The 20,002-nt window shown below is 39.6% G+C and overlaps 2 protein-coding genes across 9 annotated transcripts in view; one reads left to right on the forward strand and one right to left on the reverse strand.

Annotated features, from left to right (window-relative positions):
• The window catches only part of GALK2 (galactokinase 2), an 82,189-nt gene extending 73,102 nt beyond the window's left edge, over nucleotides 1–9,087 (forward strand). For all 3 annotated transcript variants that reach the window (XM_075133119.1, XM_075133118.1, XM_048865591.1), the window contains 2 exons: nucleotides 2,615–2,816; nucleotides 8,558–9,087. In XM_075133119.1, the coding sequence (XP_074989220.1) occupies nucleotides 2,615–2,816; nucleotides 8,558–8,765 (410 nt within the window). In that variant the 3' untranslated portion in view covers nucleotides 8,766–9,087. The remainder of the gene's footprint in view (nucleotides 1–2,614; nucleotides 2,817–8,557) is intronic.
• The window catches only part of FAM227B (family with sequence similarity 227 member B), a 180,548-nt gene continuing 166,103 nt past the window's right edge, over nucleotides 5,558–20,002 (reverse strand). Inside the window, exons 14-18 of one of the 6 annotated variants that reach the window (XM_075133120.1) lie at nucleotides 13,065–13,142; nucleotides 11,770–11,844; nucleotides 11,213–11,282; nucleotides 9,221–9,263; nucleotides 5,558–5,958 (exon numbers count right to left, since the gene is read on the reverse strand). In XM_075133120.1, coding sequence (XP_074989221.1) covers nucleotides 5,945–5,958; nucleotides 9,221–9,263; nucleotides 11,213–11,282; nucleotides 11,770–11,844; nucleotides 13,065–13,142 — 280 coding nt within the window. In that variant the 3' untranslated portion in view covers nucleotides 5,558–5,944. Of the gene's footprint in view, nucleotides 5,959–9,220; nucleotides 9,264–11,212; nucleotides 11,283–11,769; nucleotides 11,845–13,064; nucleotides 19,181–20,002 lie in introns of those variants that run through there. The other 5 variants (XR_012670258.1, XR_012670257.1, XR_012670255.1 and 2 more) reach the window with 5 other exon arrangements.

A 20,002-nucleotide genomic window follows, 5' to 3' on the forward strand; every position in this document is an offset into this window, starting at 1 on the left:
ATGAGACTTCTTCCTTAGGGAGTCTGAGTGTCTGAAAAAGAGGGTTTTTTTCCAGAGAGGCAGCTAAGAGCGTTCATAACTCACAGTACAATGAGTGGACTACCAGCTGGAAAGATTTCTTCTTTCCTTTGGAGATGAATCTGACAATTTGAGACTCTTCAATACAGAAGGCCAAGTGGATACAGCCTCCTCTAAGAGTAAGCTCTCAAAGACTCCTCCCACTGCTTTCTTGCACTGAGACTAAAGACCACACTGGTGAGAGTCTTTAAATAGAATGCCTATCTCCTACATGAGGGACAATGTTTGGAGCCTGAGCACTTTTCTGGATTCACCGTGATATATCTTCTTACTATATGTTCCAGTCTATGCATCTGATGAAGTGGGCTGTAGCCCATGAAAGCTTATGCTCTAATAAATTTGTTAGTCTCTAAGGTGCCACAAGTACTCCTGTTCTTTTTGCGGATACAGACTAACAGGGCTGCTACTCTGAAACCTGTCCTGATAGGAACCTACACTAAGGGCTAATGGAAACATAACTTTATTTTAAAATGTCAGTATTTGAATACAAACGCTATCTACCAATAAACCTTCTGCTAACTGCAGAGATTTTAATTTACCTGTGCAATCAAGGAGGAGATAATGGTCCCAGTTCTGCCACAGGTTGATTTGTGCATGCCCCCTCTGTCACAGTTCAGGGCAAATGCACTTGTACTCTCCTTGCATGGTCTACCAAGGGCACCCACTCTAGGTTGCTGGCTCTTCAGCCATCACCTCTCTCGGGTAGAAACCCACATCTCTCTACCTCCTGAAGGGCTTTTTCCCCCCCCAGGCTGCACAGTTCCCTGCCTACACTCTGACGTTCCCCGCAAGCCAGACTGCCTAACAGGCCAGCATCTGTGCTTAGCTTTCTCTCCAGAAGCAACGAACAGCATAATGGCCGGCAGTTATAAGTTACCACATTACTCTTTCTAAGCAAGCACATTTATTCTTAAGGTGAAAGCATTACAGAGAAGACCTATTAAGAACAATACAAGCACCTATGTGCAAGCTTTAAGACTTATGAGAGGTCACCCCAACTCCAACCTCGGGCTCTATTAAGTGTCAGTCCTTCAAAATCCACAACTGAGTTTTTCCTGTGGTTACAAGTTCATAACCATCTCTCATGCAGAACCAGAACCCAGCAGCCATTTCTTTATACAGTTTGGGCATTTGATCTTGGCCTTTGGTAATAGGTAATTGGCACACACAGACCTTCTCCTCAGGGCATAGCTTCAAAAGGCAGGGTTTTTGCAAAACTGGAATTAGGGAATTTGTATTTACCTGTTCCTAGATATTCCCCAGGAAAACCACTTAACACTTTTATTCCAAAGGTCCGTTCTTGTCTGACACATTGTTCAGTATAGTCCATTGAAGCCCCAGATCTCACAACTGCCACCTCTCCTGCCTCGAGAGGTTACATACAATCCCAGCCAACAGTAATACATAAACCATTCATTTAATACAGTGGACCTCAAAGATACTTAAACCTAATTCAATAAGGTCTCCCCCCAAAATTACCATATCTGCCCCTAAAGTAGTGGATGTAACTAGAGTGCTTGACCAGCCTTCTAAGGGAACCCACTGAGTGGATGCCATTTCTAACATGACCTTTCATAAGTTCACATTGAGCTATTTCAACTGTAAGTATTCTGCTAGCAAGCCAGCATACATCATATGGAATTGTTTGACAACCATCCTGTATAATTTTTCTTTGGAGCCTATGGGGCAGAACTCTCACATGCCCCTTCTTACCCTGGTTACCCCCAAACCTTTTGAGTGTGAACTTGAGACCTGGGCCTCCCAGTCCCACCTCCCATCTGGTTTCTAGGGAGTGTATGTGGTGCCCTTTTTGTCTCTGAAGGGGTTGGCTGCCCCAACAATGGGTTGACATACCCCCACGGTGCCCCAGAGGTATGACTAGCAACAATTCTTTGGACCAAAGGGAGAAATAAGGTAGGCTGCCTTCCTGTGAGGTGTATCTCACCCATACACTGCTTTTTAACAGCAGAGGGGTCAGGCAACGGAACTTCTTCAAACCTCACATTGACTACACGGTCAGGGCCTGGGGACTCTGGTGGCCTAACGTCAGCTTCTGTGAAGGGAGTGGGAGGATCACTGTTTATATTAGAGCTGGTTTAAAAATGTTTGGCAAAAATGTTCTTTGAGCAAGATTTCTCTTTCTTATTTAAAAAAAAAATCTTATGGACTCAAAGGGTCAGACCAACCCTTAATCTTCATAACGTGATGCTAAAGCACCTTGCAAACTGCATGAAGAGTTGTCTATCACTTCATACACCTTGTAATTGTTTTTGGACATTCTTTGTAGAACATACATAAAATCATCAAAACTAAAACTATAATAAACACTTTGGTTTGAAATCCCCAAACAGTATTAAAACAGAGCTTTTAAAAAGTGTTGATTATAGCAAAAAAAAATCTTGACCCGGAAGCAGTTTAATATAAATTAAAAATTACAGAAACAAACTTAAATCTTGTAAATTTCTATTTTTTTCCTTTTCAATTAGGTACCTGTTAATGAATAATTGTAACATGGAATATTTTCACTTTATTTTAGTTACGTCCTTTAAATTGTACCAGCGTGCTAAGCACGTGTACAGCGAAGCTGGCAGAGTGCTGGAATTTAAGAAGATATGCAGTGAGGCACCTGCCAGTGCACTCCAGCTGCTGGGAGAATTAATGAACCAGAGTCATATCAGCTGCAGGGACATGTATGAATGCAGCTGCCCTGAACTGGATCAGCTGGTGGACATCTGCCTGTAAGTTTTGACAGCAATAAACCAAGAACTCCTTTTTGAGAATATGGTTTGAATAGATGAGAAAACGTGACATCATTAGCTAGTGTAGTTTTAAAATGAAAGAAAAATATTCTTGTCTCTTATCACCAAATTAATCTCCTAAGGGACTTTATATAGTCAAATGTTTCCCTGCTGACATCTGAGTAATGCTTGTCAGATGAAAGCTGCACTTCATGGCTTCATGATGGACTCTACTTCATCAAAAAAAATCTCACAGTAAATGAAGTTGGCTACTACTTTTTTAGGTTTTAGAGTTCATGATCAGATTTCTTAATGTCTTCTCAGTTACTACTTTTAGATTTTATTTCTCCTTGCATATTCCTTAACCATTTCACTGCTGACAACCGCTAGAGCTCCAGGACTGTTAATGCATTCTTTGATCTAATGTTGCCTTGAAATCACAATGGAACATCATGGACTAGCATTTGTTGATGCTAAAAGTACATTTTGTCCAATGCAACTGATATACTAGGCAGCAGGAAAGTGGTTATATATTGAATATGTTTTGGATGGACTATGGGGCTGACTAAGTAGAGCCAATGAAAGATCGCTGGCTGTAGAGTCTTGGCCCTATGCAAGGCATGAGCAGACATGCAGTTTGAAGAAGACAAGAAAAAGTAGAAAAAATAAAGGTCTGTCATTTTTAGTTAGTCACAACTAGATGGACACCGCTATGCAAGAAAAAATGTTCTGTAGCATAGAATCCAAAAAGAGAGAGAAGCTTAAATGCATACATGTAGTTAGGATTGTATTAAACTAAAATTATTGGGAACATTTTAATTAGATGGACCAAAATGTAATGTGGTGACTACCCAAGTTCCATCAGATTTCTTTCTAAATGACCAACAGAAGAAAACATGCGGAATGTAACAAGAATAACTGAACACTGAACCAGACTTCAGAGTATAAAATTATTTTTGGAACTACGTCCATTGTATGTGACAAAACTTATTTGTTCACCATTCACTCCATCCATAAGCAACATTAATGTATTTCAATTTTTTCTGGATTTAACATTTAAGGATAAAGAGTTTTGCAGCTACATTGTTACCTACAGTTGATTATGCAAGTTGATCGACACAAACTTTTATTTTATGGCCAAGATTTTCCAAAACTGACCAGTGATTTTTGGGTGCCACAGCTTTTAGGTGCCAAACTTGATACATCTTGAAGGGGCCAAATTTTCAGAAAACGCTGAGCATTTGTCCTCTATAAGGTCCCTTTAAGCGGTCTTAAATTGGTTACTCAAAAACAGAGGCACCAAACAATCTCTAGTCACTCTTGAAAATTTTGGCTAACATATTTAAGATCATGGGTCAGCAACTGCATAAATTATGTTGTCTTTACTTACAGTGCTGTACAGCTGCCATGTAACTTTAAAAACCTTTCCAAAAATACATTCCATAGCATTGCCTCCTCACAAGGTTTAAACTGTAGAGAATAATCTGCATATCCAGATGTTTTCTGTTTTGCCTAGATCTTTGTTTTAATATATACTCCCTGCCAAGAAAGAAAGAGATCCCTACTGACTATGGTTTGGAGCATTGAAAAGTTTAGCCACTAGTTGGTCAACTATTTTTGCAGAGAGAGAGTAGACTTGTACTTTCTGTAACCTGTCTGTCTCACATTGGTAATGGCTGTTTTTCCTGTTAGTAGTTTAAAGCAGAAGGAGCAAATAAAAGGAGAGATTTTTCAAAAGCACTAAAGAGATTTAGGGGCACAAGTCCCATTGGAAGTCAATTGGACTAGGGCTCTTAAATCCCTTTGGAGCTTTTGAAAACCTCAAGTCCCTAAACCACTGTGGATAATTTTCTTGCTACCCCCTATTCTCCATTTCTTAGTGGTATGTGTGCTATTAAATTAGCTGTTGTCAGCCTTGCCTCTGACAGCTAGAGAGGTCTTATTTACAAGAGGATACAAATTTTTACAGATGAACATACATTGCTGTTTCTCATGCAGATCTACTGTGTCAGTGTTACTAACTTTTGCAATTTTATTACAAGTCTCATCATAATTAGTGATTTTTCTTAAATCCACAGCTCCTGGAATCATGGAATTATGTGAGAATCTCAGCTTTTGTTTTAAAGAAAAGTTTGTTGCTCTCATGGTTACTGAGCAAAGTGTGAACATGTGACTCAAGTGCACCCTAGTCTCAAAAACCAGAAGACAGTTAAAAGAAAAATATATTTTTTAGACTCATGATTTTTAAGTATTCTGTTCTGTATCTCACAGCATTTGCAGTTAGTCAAATCTGCATTGATTTCAATGTGATTGGAAAATCTAATGGCTGCTGTGTCTTGACTGGCATGTCCATACTCCAAACCACATCTTTGCTGATTGTTTCCATCTTTGCACACACACACACAGCTGTGGACAGTTCTGAATGGGAATACGTCCAATACGCTGACCAACAGAGCGTTTTTTGCTCACCTTAATTTCCTGATTTTAAACTTCAGTTTGAATAAACAGTTCGTTCTTGCAGGTCCTCATATACATTCTGTTATGTAGCGCATATATGGGACTAAGTTTTCAAACTTGGGTGCCTAACATTAAGTGCCTAAATCCATCTTTAGGCACCTAAATAAGTAGCCTGAATTTCAGAGGTGCTGAGCACCAACAATTTCCAGTGACATCTGTGGGAACAACTGGTGCTCAGCACCTCTAAACACTGAGCCATTTGTGAGGTACCTCGAGATTTAGTGAGGTTCCTAATCTTAGCATCCAAATTTGAAAATGTTGGCCACATTATTTTGAAGCACAGTAGCTTCAGCTCTAACACACAACTCGTTTTGTTTTAAATGATCTTTTATTACATTTTTAAAATGACTAAGTATAACAGCAAATCATAGGATATGACCACAGAGAATTATTAAATTAAATGACTCAGAATAAATCTGAAGATATTTAAATGGCATTCCACAATACAAAGCCAACACTGTATCTGCAGTACAACACTTAAAAACTAGGTTGCATCCCAAGTGAATTTGAGCAGTTGATTTAGTTGCTTTAGAGAACTGGATTGAACCCTATGAAGGCAAGGGGAATCTTTCCATTGATTTCACAGGAAGATGGATTGGATCCTGCTTGATTTAAGAGGTTGCTTCTGTGGATCAGAGAATAAGAGCAGCATACAAAAAGAATTATGAAATTGCAAAGAAATAAAATAAAGATTAGAAATCAAGAATGAACAGATAATTGAGTCAATATGTAGGATAGTGCCCCTCAATTTAACACACACACATAGAGCAGGTCATGGATTCAGAAAAGCACACATATTCAAGAAAGCACTTAAGCATTAATTTCATTTAAGCATGTCTAGTGAATCACGTGTAGCTGCCTTCCTCAATCAGGGCATAGGTGCCGACTTCCCCTCTTTCCCGTGGGTGCTCGACGGCCCCCCCCCCGTCTGCCCTCAGCCCTGCCCCGCCTCTTCCCACCCCCAATCCAACCCCTTCCCCCAAAGTCCCTGCCCCTATTCCAACTCCTTCCCCAAATCCCTGCCCTGGCTCCGCCTCTTCCTCACTTCCTCCCCAGAGCATGCCACGTTCCCGCTCCTCCCCCTTCTTCTAGGAGCGTTTGGGAGCGGCTGGGTGGGAAGCGCTGGGAGGCAGGCGGAAGAGTGAGGATGCGGCGCACTCAGGGGAGGAGGAGGAGGGGCAGAGGGTGAGGGGAGCTTGGTCACCGGTGCGTGCAGAGCACCCACTAATTTTTCCCCTTGGGTACTCCAGCCCCGGAGCACCCATAGAGTCGGCACCTATCAATCAGGGCCTAAGCAAGTACGATCCTAGCACCTTGAAACATTAACACAGTGGTTTTCAACCTGTGGTCTGCAGACCATTAGCAGTCTAAAATTTCCAAAGGGGTCCACGCCTTCATTTGATTTTTTTAGGGGTCCGCAAATGAAAAAAGGTTGAAAAGCACTGGTTTAACATAAGTAATACACATGAGACGGTATCCCAAATTATTCAAAATTGGTCCTCATTCACTATTATATCATTAACATCATGCCCAGTTTCATCAGCCCTAGCCTGTGGTTGTCAATGAAGAGAATCTCCCAATGTGTAGACATTAGAAACATATCAAAATTATTTGATCTAGACAGTGGGTTGGAAACCTCATGACAATGGATTCTCTGGTGAGTTTTCTAGTTCATCCTGTTTTTGTGGCATTTTTGACTCAGAGGAAAACTTCTCATGGTGTTGTCCTGCTCCTTCTGGATTTGGCTGGAGCCAGGCAATGCAGACATGCATTCCCTATGTGGGAATTTTTCTCTTTAAGAACATTTAGAAATAAATTGTAATAAAATAACGTCTTTCTATATTGGTATGAAGAACTTGAAAACAACAAATGGAATAATAGAAAACAACCATTACTAGTGTGTTAATACAAACTAGTGTGGTATTTTGTCACATGAAAGACAGAAGGTGCACACTTAGGACCAGATTCTGATCTCAGTTGCACTGTTGTAAATCCACTCAAATCAAACAGCTTTCAACTACCTGAAGGGAGGTTCCAAAGAGGACAGAGCTAGGCTGTCCTCAGTGGTGGCAGGTGACAGAACAAGGAGCAATGGTCTCAAGTTGCAGTGCAGGAGGTCTAGGTTGGATATTAGGAAACACTTTCACTAGGAGGGTGGTGAAGCACTGGAATGGGTTACCTAGGGAGGTGGTGGAATCTCCATCTTTGGAGATTTTTAAGGCCCAGCTTGATAAAGCCCTGGCTGGGATGATTTAGTTGGTGTTGGTCCTGGTTTGAGCAGGGGGTTGGACTAGATGACCTCCTGAGGTCTCTTCCAACTCTATTCTAGGATTCTAAACCAGTGTAACCAAGGTCAGCTACCGGCTCTTAGGGTATGTCTATGCTACCCGCTGGATTGGCGGGCAGTGATCGATCCAGTGGGGATCGATTTATCGCATCTAGTCTAGATGCGATAAATGGACCCCCAAGCGCTCTCCCTTCAGCTCCAGTACTCCACCAGGGCGAGAGGCAGGTGGAGTCGATGGGGGAGCGTCAGCAGTCGACTCACCGCAGTGAAGTACGTCGACTTCAGCTACGTTATTCACATAGCTGAAGTTGTGTAACTTAGATCCAACCACCCCCCCCCCCCCAAGTGTAGACCAGGCCTTAATTTTTGTTTTTAAGGCAGACCAGATGGCGGAGTGATGGGACTCTTAGTCTGACTTTTTTTTGAGTTTTGCAGTACTTTTCCCTTACTAGCACTGGAACTAGTCCTGCAGAAGTCCCTGAATCTTCAGAACATGTTATGTCTATACTGAAAAAGCAGAAATGTATAGTGTGCTGACACTGCCAAATTTGAAAATGTCTCATATGAACAGACCCATGGCAATTAGTGCATGAACTCTCCTTTATTTTTGTCATGTCCTCCTGTCTTAACGTCTGGTGTTTTAAGACTATTGCTACTTTCTTCACCTCAGCTATTTCAAAGTCTTTAAACATTCTGAGAGAGGCTTATTTTTGCACTTGATGGAAATAACTACATTGCAAAATTTAAGTTGTCCAAAACATTCAATGCACATAGAGTTCAAATGTCTCATTAGACCAAGTGTGCCTAGTGTGTTCTAGTTTTGAAAACTAGAAATAAATGCGTCCCATATTCACTGTGCTCTGTAGGCAGTTTATGTATGATAAATGATCTCCTTTGATATATTGCACTCAATTTTTTATTATTGTTATTATTGTAGGCAGTTTGGGGCCATCGGGTCACGCTTGACTGGAGCAGGATGGGGTGGCTGCACTGTGTCAATGGTGCCTTCTGACAAGCTGAGTACCTTCCTCACAAATGTGAAAGAAGCTTATTACAAAAGCAATGACCAAAGGTTAGCTTTGGAGAAGAATAGTCTGTTTGCTACCAAACCTGGAGGTGGAGCTTTGGTTTTTCTTGAGGCCTAAAGAATGTAAAAGTTTCAAAGAAACTATGTTGGGCATTTGGGAACTGGCAGGACTTCCTATGCCACAGTAAATTAATCCCTTTTCTGTTATGTATTATGAGCAGTTGCTATTATCAAGATACATTTCTGAAGAAACAATTAGAAGAGGTTTCTTAGGCTTTATAATACATTTTTCCATACTAAAAATATCCTTCCAGCAACAAGCAGCCTAAATACTTATTTCTCTCTGGATTATACAATGTAAAGGTCGATTTACTAAAATGTATTCATTTGAAAAATGGAACAAAGCAGACAATTCAAATAAAGAGGAATACTTTTCTTAAGGAAGTCTTTTTTTTTCTTACCTTGATATCAGTTAAAAAAAAAAGAAAGTGCAATTGAATAGAGAGTTATTTCACTTTATAAACCCAAATGAGGTAATACTCAACCCCTGCTTTAATGTGGGGGTTTACTCACTTCTTCCACTGCTGGATGGTTTCTTGTCCCGTGTTGCAAATTCCTGTGGAAAACAAAGAAGCAAACTGAACTGTTAAGGGAATTGCAAATGTTTTGCTGAACATTGAAACTTTTGTAGGATTCTCAATGAGGAAAATATATGCTATTTTTGCAGTGTAATATTAGAGTAGCGCCTGTAGACCTCAGTCAGGGATTAGGGCCCCATTGTTTTAAGTAGTCTGAGCTTGTTGCTACTGTTTAGAACGCAGTTAGCACAGTATTTTTACAACATTTGAGACAACTGCCAACTCTTTCCAAATCCTGAGGAAGCTGAGTGACAGGCTTCCTGGTTTCTTGGCCAGAGTGAGTGCTATCATAGCTATCATGAAGGCTGAAAGAGCTACTCAAGTCTGACTCCTCTCTTCCACTCCATAACTTTCTCAAAAATTTTCCTTCTAGGCTAAAGTTTCTCTTGCTTGGTCTTAGCCCAACAATGACATTTTGGATTTTAACAAAATATGTTCAACTATTTTTGAGTTGTGTATCATGAAAAAGATATTTCCCTTAAACTACCAAATAGCCAGGCAGACTTTATGGTGCTCAGACAACTCAAAAACAAATTATTGTTAATCTTTCTATGTGTTTGCAGAAATTTGGCTCACAAATGAAAAAGCTACAAATAATTGAAAGTTGCCTATTGACTATGGATAGAACTTAATTTCTTTTGTTCTTTGACTGCTCATTGAGGAAAAGATCCTCTCACCAATGCCAAACCAAAGTAAATGGGCTTGGTGGAGGGTTGGCCTCCCTGGGAGAAGGGGCTGTGGGGCTAGAGCAGGTCTTGCAGATACTGTTGGCAGCCTGAGGGCTGCAAGAGTAATAATTAATAACGTAGGATCGGCAATCATGCTCCCTCTCCCCCGCCGAGAAATGGTTAGTGGCTCCAGCCTAGTCTACCCATGCCTTATAGTGGCGAGGAAGGAGCCTCTAGGAAATTTTGCTCCATAGTATGCAACATTCTTGCTCCCTGCCCTGTGTAGTGGAACCTTGGAGGTTTTCTGGTGTTAGGACCCATGCAGCCTTGAAGGCCCTAGCAAGATTTGTCCTTGTGTATATCTCTAGATCTACACAAGTTTGACTACAGAGATCTGCATTCAAATACACATCTCTCAGAAGAGATGCAGTATGCATTATCCAGACTATCCCAGGTGAGGAGTGAGTTCTGGGATGCTTCTGACCCAGTGAAGGTGGGGTTCCAGATTTGAACAAAGAGGCCAACACATACTTCCAGACCTTCTCAGGAGTCTCACTGGGAACATGTAAGGGTAACATTAAAGGTAGGGACTTCTGTTCTTGGGGTGTCAGAAACAAACAGAACACTGGGGATCAGGGAAATAAGCTGATGGTTCTCTGAGGAAGAAAGACAAAGGTTTAAGTCAAGGCATCTGGAGAAGAGGAACAGAACAATGAGATTGTGGGGAGATGAGTTAGAGGGATCTGGTTGGTAGGAGGGCAATGAGGGATGTGGATAAAAGTAGGGAGAGAAGCAGAATTCCTCAGAAAGGTTCTAAGCTTAAAATAGGCCTCCTCTATGACTGCTCATATGAGCTTACATATGGGTTATATGCTATTAATGTGTAGCAAATGTAGAGATTTTCAGCCAGACCTGCAAACATGGCAGGTAGTTTATCTTGCCATTTCTGGAAGATCCCTCAGAGATCTCTAAGAAAGAATAATTTGGCATTTAGTTTCCAAATTACTTTTCTCTGATCTCATTTATTACCATGTTGCCAGAAACCTTTGGAGGAAATCAGTTATTATTTATTTTCCTTTTATAAGTACGTAACAGCCACCATAGCATATTATGCACTGTACCATTCAAAGGCCTGCTTTTCTAATCACTTTCTAATCATTATGTATGCCCAAGTCATCAGAAAATCTGGATCATATTTTTGAAATTTGGAAGGAGACAGGAGAGACTGTTCTTATTACTGCATTATTATAATTACATACCAGTTCATGCATTAACATATCTGCATTCAGCCTTAGTTCAGAGGGATTCTTGCAGGCGCTCTCTGTTAGTCTAGAAACAGAATAAACGATTTTTTTGCATCAGCAATATTTTTGTTAAAGTTGGGCATGACATTTTTTTTAGTTTCTGAATGTCCCCAAATATGTGGAAGTAAGTTTTTATGGTGCATCAAGCTGCAATAAGTTTCATAGTTGGGCTATCATTAAGTCTGTTAATAGATATCTTTATGGATGAAGTAATCATAGAATCATAGACCTATAGGGCTGGAAGGGACCTTGTGAAGTCCTCAAGTCCAGCCCCCATGCACTGAGGCAGGACCAAGTAAACGTAGACCATCCCTGACAGGTATTTGTCCAAACTGTTCTTAAAAACCTCCAATGATAGGGATTCCACAACCTCTCTTGAAAGTCAATTGAAGAGCTTAACTACCCTCATGGAAAGGTTTTCCTAATATCTAACCTAAATTTCCCTTGCTGCAGATTAAACCAATTACTTCTTAGGGAAACCCCTAAAATGTTGTAAAATGGTTAAAGCAAACCTTCTAAACTTCTGGTTAATTTCTTTTCTCCGCTTTTCTATTTCTGAAATATCTTCTCTACACTTATTCTGAAATCTGCAAAACCAAAATTGAGATCATAAAATTATTTAACTGATTTCAATGGGAATTCAAAAATACTCAAATTGCACACATAAGAAATGTACTCAAGCATTTTATGCAGTCACTTAAAAAATGAGAAAAGGGAATTTTTAAGTTTTATTTGTTATTTAAAAGAGAAGTTGATGAAACTTTATGGTTGGTATTTTAAAACTTCTCCAGTGATCAAAGAAACATAGCAGAAACAAACTATGTGAACATTAAGGGTTAGAAATAAAAATTGACAATGAGTTGGGCTTTTATGATTATAAGAAAGCATTGAGCTCTGTTAATTATTGAAATATGGGTGGTTAGGAGAGGGACCACAAAGAAGGGGAAAGTTATACATGTTTGAGGCCCATCCTGTTGCCTTACCTGTGAAGAAATCTCTGCATAACAATAATAGTAAAACTAAACATCCCCAAAGTGCTATGCAAACATCTAGTAAAGCAGCTACTCCCCAGAAAGCATGAAGAAAACCTCAGTGTGGATGTGAGTTTCTGGCACGGCTCAGACTCCTGTATGTGCAGCGACCATGTTTAAAACAAGGAAGTCTTTCTAGAATCGTGTTTCCTTAAATCAGCTTTTTTTCTGACTCAAGGTGCAAAATATTTTCTGCACTTTTTTAGCTAAAAGAACTCAATGTACATATTCAAAGTAGTTTGTTTTTCAAAAAATAACTGAGAACTTGAGCAGTGGTAACGCATCCTAGTAGTATGCGTTGTAGTTATTGGTGCAATACGATGAATGGTTTTTATCTTAATATAATGGCTATGAATGTAACAGTCAATGGCTGCATAGTGAGTTTAATCCTACTGTGCAATAGAGATCTAAATCTTTCCAAAAAGGATTTATAGTAAAGATACTGCCAGACTTTTAACTGCAGCAGCATTGCCTGGTGCCATATTAATACTCTGTATTATCTTAATCCTATTGACAAGCACTTCTCCAGCACGGTAGTCACTGGTTTCATATCTTTTGCATGTGGGACCTGCTCTCGTTCCACTTTGGAATCAAGGGGAGTTTTGCCATTTACTTCAATGCGGGGAGGAGGTAATCAAATCTGTATTTTTGACATGTAGTATATATGTCAATCCAACAGACAGTAATTATTTACATACCATCTGAAGAAAGGGATAGTATCCAGACTGGTATCACTCTAATGCCCACATGTATTTTAAAAACTGCTTTAAACTTACACAGTATAATCCTCCCGGAATTCCCTTCTGAGCCTTCGTGTCTCTTTAATAACTTCTTGATAAGTTGGAGCAACTGGTGTGCTACCATTCCAGTCAAGTGAAAAGACTTCTATTTTCAGACATTTTGGGAAGTTAGTTGGTATGCTATATCCAATCAAATTTACAGAAGGACAAAATCAAACAAAGTTACCCCCAAAACAACATTCAGTTCAGATCAGTGTTGTTATAAAAAAAATTACAATAATCAAACATGACTAGTACTGAATTATCAGTTTACATATATGAATTGTATGCATCATCAGACAACTAAGTGAAATGAACTGTAGAAAGGATTCCTACTGAGAAATCAGAACCCACAAAAGCAGACTGTTATGGTTCAGCATTATTCACACTGTAAACTAAGCATGTGGAATATTCAATTACATAATAAAAGTTTATTTCATGACAGTTACAGGACTGGTTAATGGTAGGATGGCGCAATATAAAAAACTATGCCAAAGGAAAGGTGATATTTTAATTGGAAATTGGGCTCTGTGACATAATTACACTAAACCAGACTGATGGATATTCTGTGTGCTTGTGGTTGTCAGGCAGACAGAGGCAGCCAGTCACCCTGTCACAACCCTGTATTCTCAGCTCTTTTGTTTTAGCTATTCTCCTTTTGCCATTCCATTACCAATAACACAAAGACAAAAGATTATCCCTACCCTGGATCTAATCCCTTAATATGTGCCCTCTATTTCTGGTCTCATGTCAAAGAACAATTTTCAGGTAATGATCTTCATGTTCCATGAAGCCTGCAATTCTAGACGATAGTCTGATTGACCTTCCTTTGGATTTCTGTGTGGATTTTAAACTGTTAATTAACAAAGGAAAAAAATGAAATTACACTGATGGAGAGGGTCTGTTCATAAGAATGCAAGGAAATCTTCATAGCCTTCAGTTTATCCTTGGACTTCACCTCTGTCAATCAACCTGGTTCACTGCAGTAAGATGACAACTGCCAGGAAGCTGGTGGAAGCATTGATCTCCTCCATGTTGTAGGGCAGTGGTTCTCAACCCCCACCCTCCCCCGTATAACTATTTTAAAATGTGTTTTTAATTTAACACTATTTTAAAGTGATATTTGTACGTTTGTTAATAGCACTTTTCACAGCAGACTTGCTAGCTTGCTGGGAGGCGTACTAGCAACATCTACTTAATAACCTTGCGACCCCTTGAGGGGTCGTGACCCCCAGTTTGAGAACCTGTTGTAGGGCTTGATCCTGCCACTGACATCAGTACCCCCCCACGATGAGCTCCTTATTACAAAGGGACAGATTCTGCCACCCCTATTCACACTGAATACTACCCAACACCTTGCCAGTCTCATTTATTTCAGTGGGACTGTATTACTCAGCATGAATCTGGCCCTAATGGTCTGAATTGCTGTTTCACTCTAAAGTGATTGATAGTTTTTGTTAGACTTGCTGCTTCTGCAGAGATTTGTTCCTTGGTTTTACTTCAGTGGCTCTTAAGTACAGGAAAATGCCAAGATAGAAGGAAAAAAGAAAGCTTCAGTCCAAGCCCTTGGAAAGATTCCTGAGGTCTGCTCCAATGTTTTAAGCAGTAAAATCAGCAGATGAACATTCTCTCACTTGGGGTGAAATCCTGGCCTCCTTGATGTCAGTGGGAGTTTTGCCATTGACTTCACTGTAGCCAGGATTTCCTATTCAGTCCCTGGCACTCAGTACCTCGCAGTGCAAGATTCCTACCAAGAAAAATGTGCAAAATGAGAGTAAAAATATTATCAAGTGTGGCTGAAAGTATTAATCACCTTTCAGGTTCATTTATCAATAAAGTGTTCTCCTTAATCATTAAAATGTTATGGAAATTAAAAGTAAAACCTTGAGATTACTTGGTATTTAAGGATTGGTGGTTGATGTAGAAGCAAGAAATGAGATGCGTCAAACGCTTACTGGGTTTATTTACTAGATTTTAAATTGGAAAGAATCTCAGATAACAGGCAAAAAAATCTTTCTACTGCACCCCCAAATTAAAATCAATCAGATTATGTAACTTTCTCAATATTCATGATGAATTGATCTTGGCCAGGAGAATTAATACCTGGGAGACCATATATATTAATATTGAAGAAATAAAAAAGAAAATGTACCTTCTGTCAGATGATGATCTTGGCACTTCAGACACAAATAATTCAATACAAAAGTTACTTACAGCTGGAACACACTGGTGCCCAAGCAGCTGTCTTCTTTCCAGCCAAGTTGGGTGTGATTTTGGATGGGAATTAAAAATCTTCTCTTTGACAATGATCAAAACAAATGGTTTCTTGACTTCAAATTAGCTATTCAAGGGATCCTGAAGCAGATTTGAACACAAGTTGTAGTGCAGTTTCCATTGAAGCTATTATTAAAGACTTTCTCTTTGCCTGATTAATCTAATGAAGTTAATTTGTTTTCACTGTACAGCTACTTCCTGGTGCCCTAAGTGATCTTTTTAGATATGTTCTTTAACTCATTAACTTCTGTTTTTAGTCTTGGATGACAGACATCTTTAATTTTGTTGGTCATGCTGCTTTAATTTTTTTGTGATTTTTTTCATTGCTCAAATATCAATTACAGATCGAATTAAATTGTTCTGATTAATTGTTGGAGAACTCTTTTCCTTTCCCCTAATTGAATGTGTGTGATTAGAATCTTTCATTATCTTCCTTTCTTCTAACCTGTGTTTTCCCCTTCCTGTAGAATATTAAGAAGTGTTTATGGAATCTGATTTTTTTTAAAAAAAGCTTCAAACAAATATATGAATAAAAAATGCAAAATGATCACAGTATAGTGTTCCTTATATGCAAGTTATATGATGGCTTCTCTCTGAAGAATTTAGACAGAACTGGGTGTGGAAAACCCATTCTTGAAGAGGAATTTAGACAGCCATTTTTGAGAAGAAATAGGAACTGTACAGGCTACCAGTCTTTTTGAAATTCTACAGAACCTAACCTCAACTCCCTTACTTCCATAGCTGAGTTAACAACCACACTAAAAAATAGGAAACAAAACATATCTGAACCAAGGGACTCTAGTAAGGATTTACAGAACTTCCTTAAAATTAAGTTAAGGTTACATAGTAGAGCCATATACTTGATCTAAGCCAGATATTAACTATGACCTCAAGGAACTTAATCAGGGGGGCTGAAGACCAAAAAAAATACTATTACATTGCTTTTAAAATGTTTTATGGCAAAAGCCTGAACCCTGAGGGTATTTTCAACTAAATTCCTGTATAATTCTTTATGGAGGAAATCAACTATGTCAACAGCAGAACAGATGAGTTTTCAAAACCTTTTTCTTTAGGTCCTTCTTCTCACAAGCCCATCTGACAGAGTGAAAGGTTGTGGACTAATGTCCTGGGGAGGGCTTTGTTTCTTGGTGGAGGTAAACAGATGCACCTGAAGATCTGTAACTCAGAAAAGGCTAATGGGGAGGTGATGGGCCACTGTTGAAGCTGACTTTCAGTACTTCCCAGCAGGGAAGCAAGATGCCAGCTTCTTTGAAAGAAGCAGTTACTACAACCTTGCTCCAAATAAATAAAGAAAAAACTCTTGATGCTGACAAATTGTTCAGTTATTGCCCTGTTGCAATATTCAGAGTGTTCAGATTTCCTCGATTCCAGTCAACTTGTTTTTTGGACTGGATGTAGCATGGAAACTTCATTGATCTTGCTGGTTGATAATCTCGGTATCCAGGCTCACTCTCTTAGGTCTGTCAGCTATCTTCTTGACCTTTGACCACGGGGTACTATTCATACAACTGTGGACTCTAACTGGGGTAGATGGAGTGACTACAGGCACAATCCACAAAGGTAATTAGGCACCTATGTCCCTTTGGTAGGCATCTAAGTCACATTTTTAGGCACTACTAAACTGCCATTTAATTGCTTTCTAACCCTGTAGGGGCCTAAACTCACTCAGCACTGACATTTTTGCCTCTTGTGTATGCGCTCTGCAGCTTTACTCCAGGTATCTGGGCACCTATCTTCTGTGTAAGGCCCTGAGCGATTCACAAACTGGGAAAGATAGCCGTTTGGCCACATAAGCTGTGTGCAGGTGCCTGATCTGGTAGGTATGCTGAGAGGCCACCTACCAGATCAGGCCCCTCAGGCAAGTTCACTCCAAACTCCCCCTTTCTACTGTTAGCCTAGTGGATAGGGTACTCACCTGTGATGTGGGAGTCCCTCTTCCTCCTGAGGGGAAGAAAGGATTTGAACAGGGATCTGCTACCTCTCATGTGAGTGCCCTAATCACTAGACTATAGAGGCATTCAATCTCTTTCACTGGCCCAATTAAGACATCATTATTAAATTATGTAAATTAAAGTGGCACAACTTCAATAGGAGAAATTGAGGACATGCCACATTAGAGTATTTCACAGCTTAGTGGTTAGGACACTTACCTGAGCCCTGGCAGATCCCTAATTAAATCCCTTCTCCTCATCAGGAAGAGGGGGGCGTGAACCAAGGGGGCTCCCACATCCTGGGGAGTACCCTATCAACTAAGCTGAAGGTTATAACAGAGGCTGGATGTTTTGTTTCAGACTGACCCGTGACTTAGGCAGCTGAATACGTATCTTCCCCCAGTTGCTGGATCACAAGTGATATGGGTGCTTCCCTGCAACCCAGATTTAGGTGCCTGTCTCTGTGAGAGGGGCAGCGCTTAGCACACAGTCCTCTAGTCAGTATGTCCCATTGGGTAACTGAGGCGGCTCCCGACCTCCCATGCTGGTTTTGTGGCTCACATTCTAAGGCATCTATCTCTCCCTATTAATTATATAGGGATCCCAGGTCCCTAACTCAGGCTTTGTGGATTGCAGTGGTGTTCCTGTGATTTTCTAGGCACCACAGCACTCAGTGTCACAATGCCTAAATCCCTTTGAGGATCCCACCCTACTTTTCTTCAAAGAGATGACAAAATAGTTTTAAATAATTGCTTATCTGCCCCTATGTGCTCTGTTACGGAAGATTCCACAAGATTTTGGTCTTTTGTCACCCAAATTCCTTATACAAGTTTGCAAAAGATAAGCTATTGTATAGTAAATTGTCACAACTGAGTAGGCTTCATATTATTAGACGGATTCTATAATCTGTGTCCTTGACTCGATACTAGCTAGTTTGTTAGCGGATTTTCATCATAGAATGATGTAATGAGTTGTGGGATCTATAAAATGTAGTTGTTCAAATTAAATTAAAATAGTAGTCTCACCTCAGTTTATTCTTTCCGGACCGTCTTTGGCTGCCCATATACAGCAAGAAAGTCACATTTAGAGCCACTGTAGTTGATGGCAGAAGGAGCTTGTGAAAGCAACGTTAACTTCTTGTAGCAATCTGAGTGATGAAGCTTGATGGTAGCTAAGTACATTTTATATTTCTTTTTTATTCCATCATTAACAAAGTGGCAGTGAGTTTGTGAACTCTGCCAAGCAAGCCTAAGGGAGTTGGTTTTTTACAAAATTTGAAACTCAATGGTTTGCTTTAGCTCCACTAATGAGATACAAAACCACCTACACTGACGGAGGAAAAAGTATTTCCTAAATGAAATTAGTACACCAGTTGTTGCCTGCTGTTTTTATTTGTCTTTGAAAGTGCCGACTACTGGATTAGTTTTCATAGTTTGTGTGTTTCCAGAATGGACTTTTGTACTCCACATTTCTATGTCTAGGAAGTATTTAGTGAGAAGGATGATATTTTGAACTCTGATTTTACGGCATTTCCTCTTATTTGCTTTGTATGTTCAGCAGAGGTTGTCTTTAGTTCCTACGTATATTTGCTGGAGACAAGGAGTTTCTTTTTCTTGTAAATTATGACTTTATAACATGTGCCATTTATGACAAAGGGAGTAACCATTCTTCTCCAAAGATGCTCTAAGTCTGTGGTCAAAATTGTGCACTTGAGTTATTTTATGACGTTCTGTGCTGTGTCATGATCTGAGTGGTACACTGAAATGTAGATATTTGTCCATGTTTTAGGTTTGTTTGTTTTTTAAGATTTTTCGTAACATGCCTTCACGAGCTTCCTCCTGCTCATTATTTAAAGCATGGAAGATCATCCATCTTGTTCTGTTTTGGCTGTGAAATGAATAGATGGTTTTAAGCTATGAACAAAACATCAACATCTTGTTTTTTAGGGATGACTTGGATGTGGGCTATATAGTGTTTCCAGCATTTAGAAAGTGAGACTGTAATAAAACCTGTGATTCATGAATTCACAATTCATACTTTTCAGAGAGAAAATCTGAACATTTTTGAAAATCAAGATCATGCATATTGTGTATTACACTGAAAGTTGTTACAAAAGCTAATGTATGAACTACTATGGGTTAATTTGCCTGTTTAATCTTTATATATAAAGGGTCAAATGATGGCTGCCCAGCGTAGGTGCATTCAAGGGGAGAGAATAGCAGGAAGCTTCTGCTCTCAGCACACCCATACACAAGGCAGATAACTTATTTGGGGACCTCGGCTCACAATCTGAAGAACAATTTAGCAATATTTTTAGCCTAACCTCCCATAACCAGGTTTCACAAAAAGACTGAACTTATCCCATTAGTCAGCTTAGTAACAAGATTGCTAACTTGTGTCTTGCATATTTCAAGAAAATAAGAGAAACCTCAAAGAATATTAAAAATAGTAAGTTATAAAATGGAAAAGGACATAAATGAATCTTCCAGTGTACCACACATCATTGCAGAATTTGCCATACTCAGTGGAGTTACTCTGAATTTAAACTGATGTAACTAAGGTCAGAATCTGGCCCCTAACATACTGAAGTAATTGGAATTATATTGGAGTACAGCTGGAGAGAGAGAAGAATCAAGCCCACAATATTTACTGACATTAATGTACTGTGTAAATGAACTGTGGCTTCAGTTAAACTGTATTAACTACTAT

This window comes from Caretta caretta, chromosome 10, assembly GCF_965140235.1.
Source record: "Caretta caretta isolate rCarCar2 chromosome 10, rCarCar1.hap1, whole genome shotgun sequence".
Classification (NCBI taxonomy): Eukaryota; Metazoa; Chordata; order Testudines; family Cheloniidae; genus Caretta; species Caretta caretta.